The 18,604-nt window shown below is 36.4% G+C and overlaps 1 protein-coding gene across 3 annotated transcripts in view; it reads left to right on the plus strand.

The window, feature by feature from the left end:
* PRDM6 (PR/SET domain 6) overlaps positions 1 to 17,516 on the plus strand; it is a 91,291-nt gene extending 73,775 nt beyond the window's left edge. For 2 of the 3 annotated variants that reach the window (XM_050945820.1, XM_050945822.1), the window contains 2 exons: positions 4,003 to 4,179; positions 12,447 to 17,516. In XM_050945820.1, the coding sequence (XP_050801777.1) occupies positions 4,003 to 4,179; positions 12,447 to 12,561 (292 nt within the window). In that variant the 3' untranslated portion in view covers positions 12,562 to 17,516. Of the gene's footprint in view, positions 1 to 4,002; positions 4,180 to 6,499; positions 6,648 to 12,446 lie in introns of those variants that run through there. The other variant, XM_050945823.1, reaches the window with a different exon arrangement.
* Positions 17,517 to 18,604: the final 1,088 nt, after the last annotated feature.

Below are 18,604 nucleotides of genomic sequence, written 5' to 3' on the forward strand. Positions count from 1 at the left end.
AAAAAACAAAGTTCTTAACTATTTCTGTGATCTTGGAAAATGTAACCTGAGAATGTTGTAAACCCTCAGATGCCAGAAATTCACCCATACTTAAAGAAATTCTTAAAAATAACTCCTTTCAGTATTATATTTTAGATGTCTGAGCCCATAGCTTTTACATTCATGAGTGCACCCAGGGGAGACCCTCACATGAGTAAGGGTCATTGGATTGGTCCCTAGAGGAGACAGATTGAAGGCCCCAACACACTGATGATCTGACACTGTAGAATCTACCTACAGAAATTTGTAATCAAAGAAGGGTAACTAAATGGATTTCTAGTACATGAGGCAAGTGAGAGCTGTGCAATTTTGTCTGTCTGCAGAATTTGCTTCTTAGGTAGGGAGATATGCTTTCTTTGAGTTTGGGTAGGAAGATGAAGCATATAGCCTAATTTTTAAGGAGAGAGGACTGGAAGATAGGATTGCTGTGTTTTTTGTTGACTCTCAGTGATACCCTATGTCACCCTATGTACATTTCTGTAAAGTTTAACTATCTTTAAAATTGGTATAATAATACCTAACTCAGAGATGTATTTGTTAGGCTCTCATAGTGTGTTAGAAACATTAATTAAGCCTTTCTGAAGTGCTACAATATAGAGATGTAAATTAATTATTGTTATTATTATTATATTACTTCTAGCACACAGTGATGGAGAGAAAATTCTAGGATAGATTTTTACAGAAAAATTATATTTCAAAGATTCTTAGGACCATATTTTCATACACAGATGCATATGTTTCACCTATAAACATGCAAATAACAGTTTACATGCATGCAAATATGTATTCACACATAGAAGAGGGTGCTCTTGGTATGTACCCATTCATGCATAAAAGTAACAGCAGAGAAACTCAAATTTGCTGGAGTGTATTTGTACATGACCCCAGACCAACTAAGCTGTTACCCACATGGGTAACTTTAAACTCATGGGCAGTTTATTTCAAGTCAGTGGCACTGCCACATGCCTAAAGTTATGCATTTGTGGAAGAGCTTTGTAAATATCTTATCCACTTTCTTTGCACTGCAGGCAGTCCCCAATATGCAGAACTGTAAGAGTTTTTGAATGAGGCGTTCTGGATGGGGTCAGAACCATGTTGCAGCTTCAACCTAGGTGCCTCTTTTTGAAAATTCAGCCTATAAAGTCCACCATTTTGGTTTTCATTTCATGAGTCCTATTCTCTCCATGACCCTGAGAATAAGGGGGTCACCATCTTAATGTGGTTTTCCAGGGCAGAGCAAAGTGATGGCACAGGAGATAACTGCTACACCAAAGACAACCCTGCTCTGAAGGTGTACATGTACTCACCGAACCGATCATCCCTCATGTTCATCCTTCTGCACCGCTTTCATTTTTTAAAAACAGCGTATTGATTTCTTTCTGCTAAGAAAAAAAAACCAACCCAAGTACAGTAAAAATGGTTACAAAACAAAACTATAATTTTTCTGCTCATTCTGTACCCTTTTTCTTGGAAAATACCATACGTTATTATAGCAGCATTCGAAAAGTCATACAGTTCTGCATACTGGAACTGCTTACAGTTCAAAGGAAGTAGATAAGACATTTACAAATTGTCAGCTCATACATTTATGCATGCATAAATTTGTCTTCTTTTTAAAACAGGCTTTGCTTAACTTATGATTCATATATCTAGCTCCAAAATACTTAATTGATCTCTTTCTTGATTAATCTGATTGGAGATATGCATCATTTATGCAGACTCACACAAGGGGTCAATTTATTTGGTGAAATAACATCTTTTATAGCCATTCCTGCAAGATTTGGGTGAAAGGCAACAAAATGAGAGATAAGGGACATAAGAATAGACAATCTTCTACAAAGTTCACCATTGTGTGCATCATACAGTGTAATGCACTATAGATAATATAAAATGTAAATTTTCATTATGGACAAGAAATCTAGTTTGAATCAACGTGGAGGCTAATGGCAACATTTTATTTGGCTTCTTAATGTTTGCTCATAACTGGTTTACTACTGTGAAGTATTTACATACAAAGAATGGTGTGACTTCTCACAATGTGAAATTAATCATATTGACTGTTGTTAAAAAAATAAAAGATTAATTGGTTTTATTTAGTGTCTTATTCTTTATTATGGGAGCTGTTAAAATAGATAACCAGAGGCTAATAAACATTAATGGTCCCTTTCACTATCAGAAAATCAATTGTTCATGGATACAGCATATCTTAATATATTATTTTTGCTAAAAAATGTTTAATCCTAAAAAAGCCTGAATTTACATATCTGTTTGATAAATAATTTCCTTATCCATTAACCATGCATTTAAAGATGCAATAAAGCGGAAAAACATATTTCTCTTGTCTTCCAGCAATGGTTATCGATATACATTAGTTATCAATGTTTATTTAAAATATATTATTTCACATGCACTTATATAATTTTTAAAGAGAATAGGGGAAACAATGTTAGTGTAATCATCCAGACCAGGTAACCTTTCCACAACTTTTATATATATCTTTCAAACTGCTTTGAAAGCAATTAGATAGATTTTAAAATATAAGTAATTAAAATTGTATAGTATTGAGTTATTGACCAATACCAGACCATTAATCAAGCAAAAAAAAAATTCTACAATCAGTGCTCAGTACTCTGAAGCACTATAAAATAATAGTATTTGTGATCAGCGATGCAAGCAGACACAATTAAGCAGCTCACTTGACAAATGAGAGGGTACACTTTATTTTGCACTTAATTGAATTGTTGTACATGCTTGGTCACCACTGTCTCCTTCCCTTTAGTTTTGGTTTCTAGCCATTTGAACATACACATTTGTTAAAGAGAGAGCAATTAAGACTTGTTGGCCATTGGCTCTAAAAATTCAGACAGCAAGAGTTGTGCCCTGAATTGCTGCTCTCTATAAAAATCATTAATATCCCTTATGACATTCTTAACTTTCTTTAAAAAAAAAAATTGATAAACGGAACAGGACCTGCCACTGATTTACTTTAAATGTCATAACAGATGGAAAGCATTCCACTTGTGTAAGGGAGGGAAATTAAATCTATTTTGCCAAAACAGTAATTGATTTACTTTGTATATGTTTCTCAGAACACTTTTTGCCACTTTAACAAGTTAGTAATTGTATTGGTACTCAGACTATTGTCCTGTCTCATCCTTCTGTCTCTCAGCCTCTTCTTTCCACTTGAGTTTGTAATGATGATGTTATAATTCTGAACTTGTGGCATCACATTCAGTTCACCGCAAGAGGTTAAGATGTTGCAAAAATAGACTTATGATTTAATTTCAGGATCACACAAAAGGAAAATCCAGGCCAGGATGGAAAAACCTATTAATTAAATTCAAATGTCTTCAATAGCAGCAAGAATACAGAAACATAATAGGAAAAGCAAAAGCTTATTATTGTTTTTCAAATTTATCTCATTATGAAAGTTCCTCTTTAAAGAGCTGGAATTTTTGGCATGTACAAAGGATTAGAATTTTTTTTTTCAAATGGTCATAGAAACCAATCTGGAATATACCAGTGACAAGCACAGGTAAATTTTTTAGCTAAGACTGCACTAATGCTAGAGAGGAATAGGACTTTCTGAACCTGCTAACATAGGGATTTGAGCCCTATGTTAGCAGAGGGAGTTTTCATTGAATAAGGAGTATGGTACTGGGCCCTTAGTTTGAGGAAACTAAAAAGTCAGACATATAATCGAATCCAGGTTTTGTGTATACCTGAAGAAAACTTTAATCTCTGGCAGTTTCTGTACATGGATTCTGTCCTCTAAATTTGCATAGTGGTTCATGGGGGTGGGGGAGCTTGCATGTCTCCTACTATAGATCCAGAGATTCACATCTAGACTTCTCTTTGAAAACTAAAAAATTAATTTGAAAAAAATTGCTTGCACCACCTAAGTTGTTTTCTATTTGCTGAAATAGAAAGTAGTGATCATGTGGTGTTTCTATTGTTTTGCAGACCCTATCAGTGTGGCCACTGCTCCCAATCCTTCTCCCAACCTTCAGAACTAAGGAACCACGTAGTCACCCATTCCAGTGACAGACCTTTCAAGTGCGGCTATTGTGGTCGTGCCTTTGCTGGTGCTACAACACTCAACAATCATATCCGGACGCATACAGGGGAAAAACCCTTTAAGTAAGTAACTGACGCTACCGATGTTGATCAACAGTGAGCAGAGAGGGAAAGGCATAGCAGTTGTCCACCCACAACAGCCATCTATAACAGCTCATGGGAGAGCTTCTTTTGAAAGGGTCAAGATTCCAGACAGACTCATTAGCAGTGTGACTGAAATCAGAATCAAACCAGGCACGTATGCAGATACCTAGTACATGTATGGCCCAGAGCAAATGCCTGTCATCCAATCAAAACTCGGTTAAATTAAAACAAATAGCAGTTTAACGATTGTCTCTCAGTTAGAGAACCTTAGTTGAAAATGTCTGACAAACTGAAGCGGATGGGTCGAGACTGTGCTGTAACACGCATAATATGGTTCATCCCTGTTTTGTCAATACACTGAAGTAGCTCATATACCAGTTAGTATTTTTCCAATGGTTCTGAGTCTGTTTTTCTCTGTATGTGATTAACAGTTACAAACTATGTGTATCCCATGACATGACTCTAGTAAACTCATAAAAATAATTTGCAAATGCAGTAGCCATCCAAGTGAGCAGAGATAATCAGTTGTCAGTTAAGGTGGTTTTCAATTTTTAGTTAAACAAAACTGTGCTGGAAACTTTGAATATAGTTCAACAGAGTCCTTGATACAAACATTCTGAATTCAAACATTCTTTGGGTGTTTGGAAACAAACCTTGTTTCAGATTTTTTGAATGTCACTGTTTCTATCATGGGCCAACCCGAAACCTGAAATCAGAATACACCCAAACTTGGTAGGGTTGGAAATCTAAATTTGAATTTTTGTGGCTTGGGTCCATCTTTATTTGCAAGTGCATTCTTAGGACAAGTGGTTACCTGGTGTTGTAACTGTCTCTGAAGTTCTAGCGATTTACATGTAGTCCTACCTTTAGTGCAGGTTTCAGTGTACATGTACACAGTGAGACCTTTATTATCTACATTTCACAAAGGATTTCTTTAAGAGGTATAAGTTCAGATAAAAGAGGGAATTTAACAAGATCTGCAGGCTTCTGCACTTTTGAGGTAGTAGAGAAATCACTTTTCTACCTTACCTATTCACTTAAAATAAAACCCAACACTCAGCCAAGCCACAGAAATGTGTTGTTTGTTTGTGTATTTGAGAGGCTGATGCATAGCTGGTTAATGTAGGTTCTACTTCATGCAGATAAAGGACTCTGCTCTGACCAACTCCTTACTTTTTACTAACGCACATTTTCTTCTATAAGAGCCTCCTAGATTAAGTATCTCTCTCAGCTGAATTGAGAGACATGGATTCATATAATTTTCTGCCTGGAACCAATACCTCCCTGGGAAAAAACAACCAAACCATTTTTTTCTGTAAAATACCCGGTCTTCATCACCTGGGGATGAGAAAATAAGGAGTTGAAGGGATAGAGTGTCTTTCCCAGTTCACTACGTGCCCTCACTCAACATGATTTTTCTTTTCCTGTATTTTATGCCTGCCTAATATAAGAGAGCTTCTGTCACTGAACCCCCTCATAGCAAGATTACATCAGAGTTGCCCAGCCACCATATATGGCCACCATGCATGTGTGTGCTGGGGAATGGAAGGACAAGAATAAGAATTCTGGGCACATTTTGGGGACCAGGAATAGAAAATAGGACAGCTTTGTGGGTGTCAAATCACGGAATCCTGCAGCCTTAACAATGACACCCACAGAGCCAGTATCTTGAGTGAACAGAGCCCATAGAAAGAGAGCCAAAAATAGTGCTGGCCATCAGATTGATTTTTATCTAGTTGCTGTGTAAATAGATTTTAGTAATTAATTGAAGAGGTTTCTAGGTCAAAGTGGAAAATAGATTTCTTTTAATGTTAAGGTGTTACTTATGTGTAACCTTGTTGACTCCACTTAATTTTTTTTCTTAACATCCTGTTTTTGTCATGTTTCCAATAGAGCTGTTATTTTGCCCCATTTACAATCATTAATTTCCCCCCCTTTGGTCTGGTGATTTTTTTCTCTTTTCCATAATGTTCTTTGTGACAACACCACAATCTCATTCTTGAAAGAAAGCATTTAGTTAAGTACTATGTAATTAACAGATATTCTGGGGTGTTGTTTTGTTTCTTTTGTTGCTCATGTTAAGACATACATGTACTTGACAATATAGTTCTGCCATTTCTTAAAGGTGAACTGCAGAGTAGCAAAATATATAAATAAATGTGTGTGCATGCGCAGATGTGCACACCCTTAACTGCTTCTTTACGATGGATAAGAACAACATTATACAATTGTTTTAGGGGTTTTTTTTAACCTGCTTAATACGAAACATGAGTTCTAATTTCTCTGTTTTTTGCTGAAGGTCTTTACAAGAGCTTTGGAGGACCCTGAATAGTGATGTCACATGGAGCTAAACTGGAGCTCCAACTCTCCCTGTCCCCAGATGTCAGAGGAGGGGATCCATATTCTTATGTGCTGATCCTGCAAGCTTCTCCACAAGTGCAAACCCCCGCACTCATGCAGACCAGCATGCAGGAGGGTGGGCATTAGATTATCCAGAAATCGGTTTACCTTCCCCCTCAGTTGAGAGGAGAGACAGAGCTGCAGCTTATGTACCTCACAGAGGTGTCGTGAGGATAAATACATTAAAAAGATTTATCAATTACTTTGAGATCTATTGATGAAAAGGGCTATCTAACAGATTGATACTATTATTGTTTTTGTGTATCACCACCATTCAGATCCTTCCAGGTTGCTGCCAAATCTTCCACCAGAAGACTTAATTGAGGGCTTGATACTAAAGTTAAAACAAAAATAAAAAACAAAAGGAAAAAACCCAAACACAGTCTGAGGCCATTTTTAATATCAAGGAGTAGTAATGGTTCAAAGACAATTTTTGTGGTTTTGCTTCGCAATGTACTTTAAAAATATATATTTACAAAGGCGATTTATGTGTATGCTTACTTAAAAAGTGCAAAACTAAAAGGTCTGTTGGTTTAAACTCTCCCTACTCCTAAATGACAGACAATCATGGCAATGTAGACAGAGTTTAACGTGTTCTGGCTGAATAGGCTTTGGAAATATTCTTGCAATTAACAAGAGAGATAATTGACATATGTTCAGAAAGTTGCTGGTGTTCCGCTGTTTTTTTAATTTTTAGGACTAAGTTACCAGAACATTTTTGATTAAAAATTGAACTAAATTATTTTTAAAATATCATGGGTGTAATATTAAAAATGGTTTATGTGCAATTTCACAGCTGAAATGTGCACATAAGTAACATGCATGTACAGTTAATGTGATTACATGTGAAAACCAACTAATCGCTCACGTAAAGGGCCAGTTAAGCATTTAACTAGCCTTTTATGCTATGTCTGTGATTGATTTGGTGTGGGAGAAGGTTCTTTTGCTGCAAGATCTAGCTCTGTGTGTGTGAGAGAGAATTTTCTATTTGCATTTCCCTGTTGATTAAAAAAAAGCTAACTGAGGTTATGTGTAATCAAAGCCCTTGCTACATTGTTTGGGCAGCAGGTCCAGTTGGAAGGGATTTCTTTTTGTCATCACAAGCTATGAACTGAGCCTCGTCATTGTAATGTTTTATGTATTCTTATCTCACTGAAGTCTCCACTATGGCTCTTAATCTGGAACAAAGTTCTTAACCATATTAAAAGCTGGGATAAAAACAGAAAATTATTGACCAAGCCAGTATCTTACATTCTACTCCCACAGTCTCTTCCAGTTCAGTGACATTTGCTAAAGATGAGTTAAAGGAGCATGATGTTGCTGCTGTGACAACCACTAACAGTGACAGGGTACTGTGCAGCAAATTAGGAGAATAGTGATGTGGGCACTATCTAGCCAAACAGTACTTCCCGAAAAACCACCATGATGTCAGTGCTGTTTGAGACCCTTAGAAAACCAGCCATACTATTGAGCAAAGTGAAAGTATGTACACTTTCTTCTTCCCACCCCGCCACCCCCTTAATCAAACTAGTAAAAGAGAGAAATGTGCTGTGGATAAGGCAAGAGCTTACTACATCTTTGCTAAAAGGGTGTCATCAGGAGGAGGAAGAAAACTTGTTCACCTTAGCCTCTAATGATAGAACAAGAAGCAATGGGCTTTAACTGCAGCAAGGGAGATTTAGGTTGGACATTAGGAAAAAGTTACTAACTGTCAGGGTAGTTGAACACTGGAATAAATTGCCTAGGGAGGTTGTGGAATCTCCATCTCTGGAGATATTTAAGCGCACGTCCAGACTAACCCGCGGCATCGGCGGGTTAAAATCGATTGCTCGGGGATCGATATATCGCGTCTAGTCTGGACGCGATGTATCGATCCCCGAGCGCGCTTACATCGATTCCGGAACTCCATCAACCCGAACGGAGTTCCGGAATCGACACGGAGAGCCGCGGACATCGATGCCGCGCCGTCCAGACGGGTGAGTACCTCGATTTTAGAAATTCGACTTCAGCTACGTTATTCCCGTAGCTGAAGTTGCGTATCTAAAATCGATTTTAATTCCTAGTCTGGACGTGGCCTCAGAGTGGGTTAGATAAATGTCTAACAGGAATGGTCTAGACAGTATTTGGTCCTGCCATGATGGCAGGGGACTGGACTTGATGACCTCTCAAGGTCCCTTCCAGTCCTAGAGTCTATGAATCTTGCATATGGTGCCACTGAATATTATGGTACAACAGCTGTCCAATTTCATTCAAAACAACAGTTCCTTCAAAATATGAAAAATAACAATTATCCAGTTTTTAGTAATGGCCTCTAACTTGGTGGCACAGTTTTAAATCATTCCTGTGCATGGGCCTGACGTGGGGCCTAGAGACCACTTAAGTCCCACAAAGGGTTCTCAAAGAGCTTATGTGGAACTTTAGTGCACAGCTCTTTTGTTGGCCTTCTGCTCAGGGGTAAATGAAACCCACAGTGCATTTTAGAAATAAATATTAGTGGTTGAACAGAACATGTGTCCCCTCTGACTGCACCTTCGTAGCAGGTAGTAGGAAGAATAATTACTAATAGTTACAGCCACATTATGTAATAACAAACCTTTACCTTCAAAAATAAAGATTGTGTTGAGGCTGGTCTGAAAAATCTGGCCTAAAATCTCAAAGAGAATCAGGATGGGTTACGATCTATATATTAACCTTATGAGTGATCACTGTTGAGCTGAACTATTGTTTCTTTCTGCAATAACTTTAAGGAACACGTTTGCTTTCACATATACTAGATGCCTGCCGCCTTCCCCGCCAATTATCAGTTTACTTAACTAATGCGCAACATTAAACACTTGTGGCTCAATATATGCATGTATCTGTCTTTGTTGGTCCATTTGAAGAATACAGCATACCATACCAGTTACTTTACAGAGAGTATGTGGGGAAGGACAGCCATTACAGAAAAAAACCCACAGCACAATCCTGGAAAAATTATTTCCTATACACTGTCTACTTTCTGTTTTTCTTTTCTTCTACCTTATCCTAAGACTGTGATACTGATGGCTGTGATGGCCCACCTCATCTGTTCATATCTGAATATTCACTTACAGCTTGATCCTCCAGTGTACTGAGCAACCTAGCCCCAAACCAACAAAACACTTGAATATGTGTTTAATTTGAAGCATTTTAAACTAAGCATGTGCATAGTCCCATTGCTTTTAATGGGAATTAAGCATGAGTTTAAGGTTTTTGCTGAATAGGGATCAGATTATCAATGCACATAAAGTGCTTTGCTGAATACTGGGCCTTAAAGATGATCAGCCACACATACAAAATTAACACTTGTAAATAAACTGGTTCACTAAATATTTTGATATTGAAGTGATTTTCTTCCTTCCTTTGTGGTCCACATTTTTAGCAATGGATTTTTAACTTTTCAAATTGCTTTCAAGACAGTTATACCAAAAATTATTTAGGCATCTAAACAAGTAGCATGAATTTAAAAAATTATGTGTATCCTATCAACTATAGTGGGATTTCTGGTTAATTCAACACCTCTGCAAATCAAGCCACATTTTGTGTGTCCAAATATTAATTTAGAAGCCTAATTTACAGGCTCATGCTTGAAAAATCTTAGCCTACATATATCATATATGGAATATATAGGTAAACACTTCTGTGTAGATCTACATAGGTCTGTATTGATCTTGAATATTATATATATACATACATATATATACATACATACACACATACACAGTCATATATCAAATAACAAAATGCAAAGTGAGGGAATTGCAGTGGCTCATATAGCCTAATCTAATCCTGGCACCAAAACTGATTCCAGTTCCTTCATGATTTTTTAAATATAAGAATATAATTTGCAAGTTTGTCAAGTAATAAAAAGCAGTATATTTTGACATACTAATCTGGTAACTAATCAGTTTTCTAATAAACAATCAGCAATACACTAATGTGTCATCAGCACTTCAGGAGCTCTGGAGAGAGGATGATCTGCACATAGACGTTAATGAATACACCAAAAATCATTAGGCAATCAATACTTCTGAGTTATTTTCATTGAGCTGATAATGTATCAGACCTAACGCTGACATTTTACATTTGTCAAGATCACAGTGTAGTTTTTAACAATAGAACAGGCTGCTAAAAATATTCCCAGAAAAAGACAATCAAAGAAACACAATGTACGAATGTTGATGTTCTGTGCTGATACCATACCTTAGATGAATGAATAATATCTGTGCCCTGGGTTACTAAACATTTTTTTTAAATTACTAACATGTAGAACATACCATAATTATGAATATATGTAAATACCTTCTTACTCTTTTTGTAAATGGCAAATCCTGTAATAAATCAGCTTCAGTAATTTATATCGATGACTCTCACCCTTTCTGGACTACTATTCCACTTTCGGGAGTCTGATTTGTCTTGCATACCACCAAATTTCACCTCACTTAAAAACTACTTGCTTACAAAATCAGACATAAAAATACAAAAGTGTCACAGCACATTAGTGAAAAATTGCTTATGCTCTCATTTTTACCATATTATTATAAAATAAATCGATTGGAATATAAATATTGTACTTACATTTCAGTGTACAGTATGTACAGCAAGTTATTGTCTGAGTGAAATTTTAGTTTATACTGACTTTGCTAGTGCTTTTTATGTAGCCTGTTGTAAAACTAGGCAACTATCTAAATAAGTTGATGTACCCTCACCAGAAGACCTCTGCATAGCCCCAGGGGCATGTGTACCTCTGGTTGTGAACCACTGATTTATATCACTAAAGAGAGAAAGATGGATACGAGGTAACAGGCCATTGTTTTCCTCACTTTTTGTAGCTGGGGAATTAATTCATTATAGTGATGCTTTTACTGATAAAGATAAAACATCACACAGCTCCATTAAATTAATGGTGGCTTTACGAGTGAGCGCCTTACAGTGAAAAAATCTGCTGTATTCCTAGCTCATTGTGCAATTATATCTAGCATCACAGTGCTAATTAAGAGGACACAATATGTAAAGAAGTTGATATTAGATAAACAAGGGATTCTCTTTTAGTAGAAGGCCAGATGACTCATTCTGAACTAGAGAAACCCCTTTTCTTTTCCCTCAAACTTCATATCATAATCCTCTAATTATTTTGCCACAGATTGTAGTTCACTGGAGAGGGGGGAAGGGTAATGAAAAGACTTAAAAGGCAATGAAACACAGTGCTGATTGAGTTCTTCTCTCTCCCTCCCCTCATCTATATCAAATGCTGTGGATGTTTTCAGACAATTGATTAACCAAGCACTAATTCTACCACATTGTTTAAAGTAAACCCAACTATATAGCAATAGATAAATACAGAGTTTTTCTCTTGTTATTACACTAAGCAATTATTGCTCTACAGCTTCTCTTCTTCCAATAGGTGAATTTCTGATTTTCAAATTAGCAGAAGGTGAAATTCTATTTGTCAATTTTTCCTCAGGGGTTATAAAGCAGAAAACTGCAGCCAAGCTGCTGCTTTGATGGCTCACTCCTAAAAATCTCTTTTTGTTCTTTATCTATTTGAACTGACAGTGATCAGAGCTACAGCAGGACAGGCCTCTCTGGAGAAATCACCTTCCCCCTGTCTATTGACAGATTCCTCTGTTCTGAATCAAACAGGCCTTGTCCCATCATAGGCATCAAGGCCTTGGAAGTAGCCACCAATTAAACCTCTTGAGCTGGTAAAATCTGAAGCCACTTTTGAGTGTCTGTTCTGATTAGACAGGATGAGACAAAGCCCCTCACTCCCCGCCTCCCCGCAAGAGCAGCTCCCCAGTCTCAATTTTCTCTCTTGCCTTCACCAGGTGCGAGAGATGTGAGAGGAGCTTCACACAAGCCACCCAGCTGAGTCGACACCAGAGGATGCCCAATGAGTGCAAGCCAATAACAGAGAGCACAGAATCAATTGAAGTGGATTAACTGATTGACTGGTTGGAATTAAACTGCAAGGAAAGTCATGATTAAATGTCACGGACACTTAAGCAAAACCAAAGATTTCCTCTGAGCAACTTTCAATCAGTCCCAGAAAACCAAAAGCAGTAATAAAATAAGTAAGATGTTAGGAGATATTGATCCTGGCATGGAAGTAAGACCAGGAAAGAGATTATTTATTTATGACTAGGGATCAGACTTGTTTCAATGGACAAATAACCTGGGACTGCTAACATTTCAAGTCCCACCATGTATTGCTTTATTTCTAAAAGCATTTATAATTGTTATTTAATACCAAAGCGAGGAATCTCAAGGGTTCTTCTGCCTATAGTTATGACTGCGAATGCACAAGGACTTGTTTATTGTTGCACCTTTTTTTGGAGCATGATTCAAAGGACCCAGAAATAGTCCTTATATTTGGTTGGGTTAGTCTTGACATAGCTATAATAGAAATTCTTGTGTCCGAATGGTGCAATGGAAAGTGATCTAAAACCATATCTGAATCAGTGTCCAGTTCCTCAGACCAAAGGACATTTCATTTCATGGTTCCAAACTTTACATTTTTGCACACTTTTTCCATGTACATGGTTTCCTTACACAATTTTGTCCTGGTACAAAGTTCCTGGAAAACCAAACAGGAAATGTTTTTCATGTCTATCGATATACAGTTGTGTAAGACTATCAGCAAGGAAAATACTGTAACACATAGAGCTTTGAAACACAATATCAGTGTTTAAAAAGAGAGAAAGTGTTTTCATTAAAACTCTAATGTTAATAAATTCTCTATCTGAAAGTCCTACAGTGAGAAGCAAAACAAAAAGGATTAGATTTTATTTGGGAGGTTGATGTAATGATTTGTTAATCAGAAGTCTACTGTAGCCTATTTTATGGTGTCCAGATATTTGTACCTTATTGCAGGTTCATTTGAAAGCAATCCCAGCTCACTTGACACTTTCAACAAACTCAGCCAGTTTCAAGATTGTAAGAGAACCTAAATCCAGGTGTCCTGTGTGTGGCTGCATTACAGTCACTTTAGAGAGCTCTGCGTAATTTTCATTCAAGCCAAGATCTTAATTCCCATTAATGCTAATGGGAGTTTATACACACTTACCAAGAAAAGAAGTGTCCACATAAAGATATATAGACAATAATATAGAGTACATAGTGTGTGCATACAGGAAAGGCTAAACACCTTCAGACTATATACTTTTTGAACAGACATAACTAATGCAATGTGTTTTTATTGGCAGTTGCACACATTAGGTGAAATCCTGCCCCACTGGAGACAATGAGAATGTTGCCACTGATTCAGCAGGGCCAGGATTTTAAGCGGTACTCCTTAAAGCATTCAGGATTAAAATATATCCCTCTGAATCCAGTTCATACTTTTTTAAAAAAAGAGTAAATATTTATGTGTAAGTAAAGTGGTTACATATTACTCACCTTTAAAGCAATGATTAGTCTCCTGAGTTGGTAGGCACTGCTGCAACTGTCATATCATCTCATCAGATATTAGGCAGCATGCCCTCATCAGTTTCAATGTTGACTTCTGCTCAAAAACAAGATTGTGCAAAGCACTGCCTCTTTAAATCAAACACCATCAGACAGGACTACTAACCTTTCTTTCCACACAGCTCTCTTGATATTTCTATGTGTTATTCTAAGATGGTAAAGAAACATGAGTGCACGGCAACCTAGAGCAGAGGTAATCAGAGAAAAGCTGGATCTTGACTTCCTAACCTTATTTATAAATACAAGGCGTGAATATTGGCCTAACTGAAGTCAATGGCAATACTCCTGTTAACTTCAATGAACCCAGGATTTCACCCAGTATACAGTGCACAAGGCTTTCTTCAACAGCTACGTGCACATTGGGATCCCACTAGGAAAACGAGTGTCCTACCTACTTTGGAGCTTGTACTCACAGGAATGTGGAATTCCAGTGCTGGAGAAGGGAGAGTTTAGAAAAAAAGGAGGTGCTATTGGCAAATGAAGGGGAATAAGATAATAGAAACAACCTATTCCTAAGTCTGGCCTATTTTTTGGTGTAACATCTTGCTTTTGTTAAGAACTCTCCCAGTTTGTCGTCATTGTATTTCAAGAAATTACTGGTCATTTGTAGCCATGTGTTCTTCCTATCTTATTGCTGGCAATACTACACACCATAACAGTTCACAGTCAAGACGCTCTATTTGTTAGTTTCTATATTATTTTTTAGTGTTTCATCCACACTGGTGTGGTCTTGCATTAATGGCTGTCTGAAGTATTCACAGCATCATTTAAAAACCTCAACAATTCTTTAAATGGGTTCAGTTTAACAAACAAGGCTGAATTTTCTGGGCTAATTTTCACTTAAAAATGGTCTCTTTTCAAAGATAAACCTTGACGTGTTTTAATTTCATAATTTTGTTTAATAAAAGATCAATTTTCATATTTAATATTTTAAAATGTTCTCCATTTCATTGCAAACACTGCAATTTTAAGATAATGGGATGGAGCCAGTTTTGGAGGTCTTGCTATGTCATGGAGGCAAAATTGTAATTTTGTTTTGTGAAATTTTGTGATGAAAAATAGAGTCATTCTTTTTGCCTGGTCCTAATTTTCAAGTTGTTTATAAGTACTCAATTACAAAATCAGAAAGTAGCAGAAATCTAGTAAAAAGGCATTTTCCACTTGAGTTTTCTAGCCCTGTTTCTAGGCTAAAGAAATTTGGATAAGCTTGAGTAAGAGTCCAACTTTATGGATGCTTATCCAGATTTATCCTTTGAATTATTTGAGGTTCTAGTCTAGTATTCATCTGATTTTCTATAGGATGAAAGCCAGATAACATGGATAGCTAGGTATCAAATATTACAATTTAAAGGTCAGAATTTAGGCATCACTTTTTTCACAGTGGTGATTGGCTTAAGCAGCAAAGTTCAGAAACAAATCTGTATTTTCCTAACATTTGGGAGTGTTTGGATTGGGGACAGCTATACTTTAGAGACACCAGAACTGCTTCTAAACCTTTTAGCACATTTCTGGTGGTACCGTGATGCACACACATTATTCTAGTTTAGTAATGAAATAATCCCAATATAATGCAACAGTTCTATCATCACTTGAACAGAGCAAGACTCTCCTCACTATTGTAAATTATGGAATTATTTCATCATAAACTGCAGAAATAAGTAGGTTTTGCATCTTAGGTAAGAAATGAGATATGCTAAACTCTGATAGGCAAATGTGAGCTACATGTTGTATCAGCTAACTGTGATTTTGTATTATCAAGGTATTCTCTTCTTTTTCTATGAGGTGAAATCAGTGGTAGTTCAGAGCACTCAGTATCTCACAAGGTCAGGCTTATGCTTTGCGGTAGTTGTTAAGGGCCAGTTCAGAAAAGTACTTAAAGTTGTGCATAACTCCATTGCTGAAAAGTGACGGCCTTAATCACGTGCTTATAATTGCGCTAAAGTGCTTTCTTGGATGTGGCCCAAAAGATTTGAAGACTAACTGCTTTCTTTTAGGAGTTTGTTGGGATTTGTTTTTAAACATACCAGTGAAAAGCATAATTTTTGCAGGAATTATTTTGTACTTCCAAAGGACATTTTATTGTATTTGCTCATTTTATTCATTATGTTGTGCCTGATTTTCAAGCACATTTTTAATTATTGCATTGCCGCTTTACTAAGGCACTTTCACAATATAGTTGGCAGCATACAAATGCAACTGAGTGCAAAAAAAGTGTGATTTCAGAGTGGGTGTTTCGCTCTCAAGTTATTCAGTGCAACAGTGTGCATCTATTACAATATAGTAAATGTAAAACTGTCCTTGAGAGTATTGACAAGCTAAAACGCATCCTAAATTGAACTAAACAAAATCTAGTTGCTTTCTACTCTTACTGAATGCTGAGTGAGTTTCTTTTTGGGTATCGATGTAGTAATTATGCATTTGGGTCCATTAAGGATATAATCTTATATGCTTGAACACAGTGAATTAAAACAGTAAGTAAAGTATGATTACCTCAGACAGTAGTAATTATATGCCTACCATTTCTGAATTTCTTAAACTGTTGAGATATCCCTTTTGAAGTTTGGTAAATATGTACAAGTATAACATTCTTCTAATACTGAAAAATCCAAAATCTTTTACAATATATCTAGAATTGTGTACATTTCTAATGTTCACATACACACAGAATGAAGTCTCTTTCTCTCCCTCACACATGCTTCTTAGGGAAGCGTCAAGCTCCTTAAGAAATCACAGTTGACAAATAATATAAACTTCTAAAATACCAAAATGATTGTTTTCTTTTGAACAAGAACAGAGCTTTGAGCAATGTAATAACAACAGCACATTAGATACTAAAAACACAAAGGCTATGATGTGTGGATCTGTTACTTTCTTTGGTATACTTGTCTCTTTTTAAAATTATTTATCACTTGTATGGTGCCATTAGGGTATATGGCTGTCTGATATGTGCCAAACAGATGTGGTTTCTAAATGATAAATATTTGAAAATAAAGAAGTGATAAAAGTCATCACTACTTTTGAAAGTTATGTATTGCTATGACTTATTTTAAATTTATCATTAGTGCACTTTTTTGTTGCATCCAAATACCTTCTGTGTATGAGTTTCCATAAAATAAAACATTTTGAGATTGTGCTGTCTTTTTCCTCTGATTTGTCTCATTTTTGAAAGCTCAGACATCATCAAGCCAATCTACAAAAGGGCAAATAGCCATGCAGTAAGTGTACAGTATGCTGGAAGGGTCCTTTGTTGTAATAAGAATAATAATGGCACTGTACTTAGAATGGTAAACAGCTTGCTTGCATTTTTTAAACATCGTAAAATTGCGTCTTTTTTTACTGCAAAGGACCAATTAAGTCATGCATGTAGCTTTATTCTTTGATATAAACTGTAAAGATTACCAGTGTTTAAATGAAAAAGGCACACATTTAAAGAAAAGACAAAAATGTAAATATATTTGATTAATAAAACATTTCTATCATTAAGTCCTATATCTTCCTTTTCCTTTGTTCATAATTATGTTTTTAAAATATTCATGGAACAGAAATACAAATATGCTTTAAACATGCTGATGCAAAAGGCAGTATCAAAGTAACCTGAGGTGCTTTGCAATATTCTTTGTGCAATATTTTTTATAATCCAATCCTACAGCATGGGTTCATTCTCATGCTGGATACTGCAGACAGGATTGAGATGTCATGACCCTGTTCCTGTCAGTTTTTCTGTGGCTAGATGGTAAGAGAGAGGGATCCTCAAATTGTTTTTATGTTGTAACCTGAGGTCCGACTGTGGAAAAGTGAGAACTACTTCCCTACTATACTGTGTAGCTTGTTTTATTTTAATGATACCAATAATTTTGCATTTTAACTGATTTTTCTTATTCAAATTACATGATTTTTTTAAATCTCTAAGAGCGTTAACCTTCATTATGTATTTACCTGAGCCCCAACTTACAAGGATCACCATCTAGTGGCCTGAGACAGAATTTCAGTGCTCCAAGTTTATCTGATATCTGATCTCCTTTTTAAAATATTTCTAAAGTACTAACCATGCTCTGCTGCAATAGACCTGCTGTGCCCTTTGTAATATGATTTCACTGCAGTCATATATGTCAAAGAGCAATGATTATTACACTAAGTCCCCCTTGTTCCACTTGAAAAAAATATCACTTGAGTATGAGAAAAATGTGTCAGTTTTTGTTATTTTTCATGTTATATGACCTTTTAGGTAAGCAGCAGAACCACCCCGGTAGAATAATTGTGCAAAACTACTGTACTTGAGAAAATACTCATGTAATTGGCCAGCAGGCTGCCTGCTGATTTGCAGGTAGCATGGATAGTCAATCATCCAAGGCAAACTTCTATATATGTCAGGAAACTTCTTTAAAACAAGAAATTATATTGAGTCATGCTGCATGAGATTATATCCCCCAACATGTGTAATCTGTCATGAGCTAATGAGACACAAATGTTTAAAAGGGGAGGTGGGAGGGAGTCCTTTGGGCTGGTGATCTAATGATAG

This window comes from Gopherus flavomarginatus, chromosome 3 (assembly GCF_025201925.1).
Source record: "Gopherus flavomarginatus isolate rGopFla2 chromosome 3, rGopFla2.mat.asm, whole genome shotgun sequence".
Lineage (NCBI taxonomy): Eukaryota > Metazoa > Chordata > Testudines > Testudinidae > Gopherus > Gopherus flavomarginatus.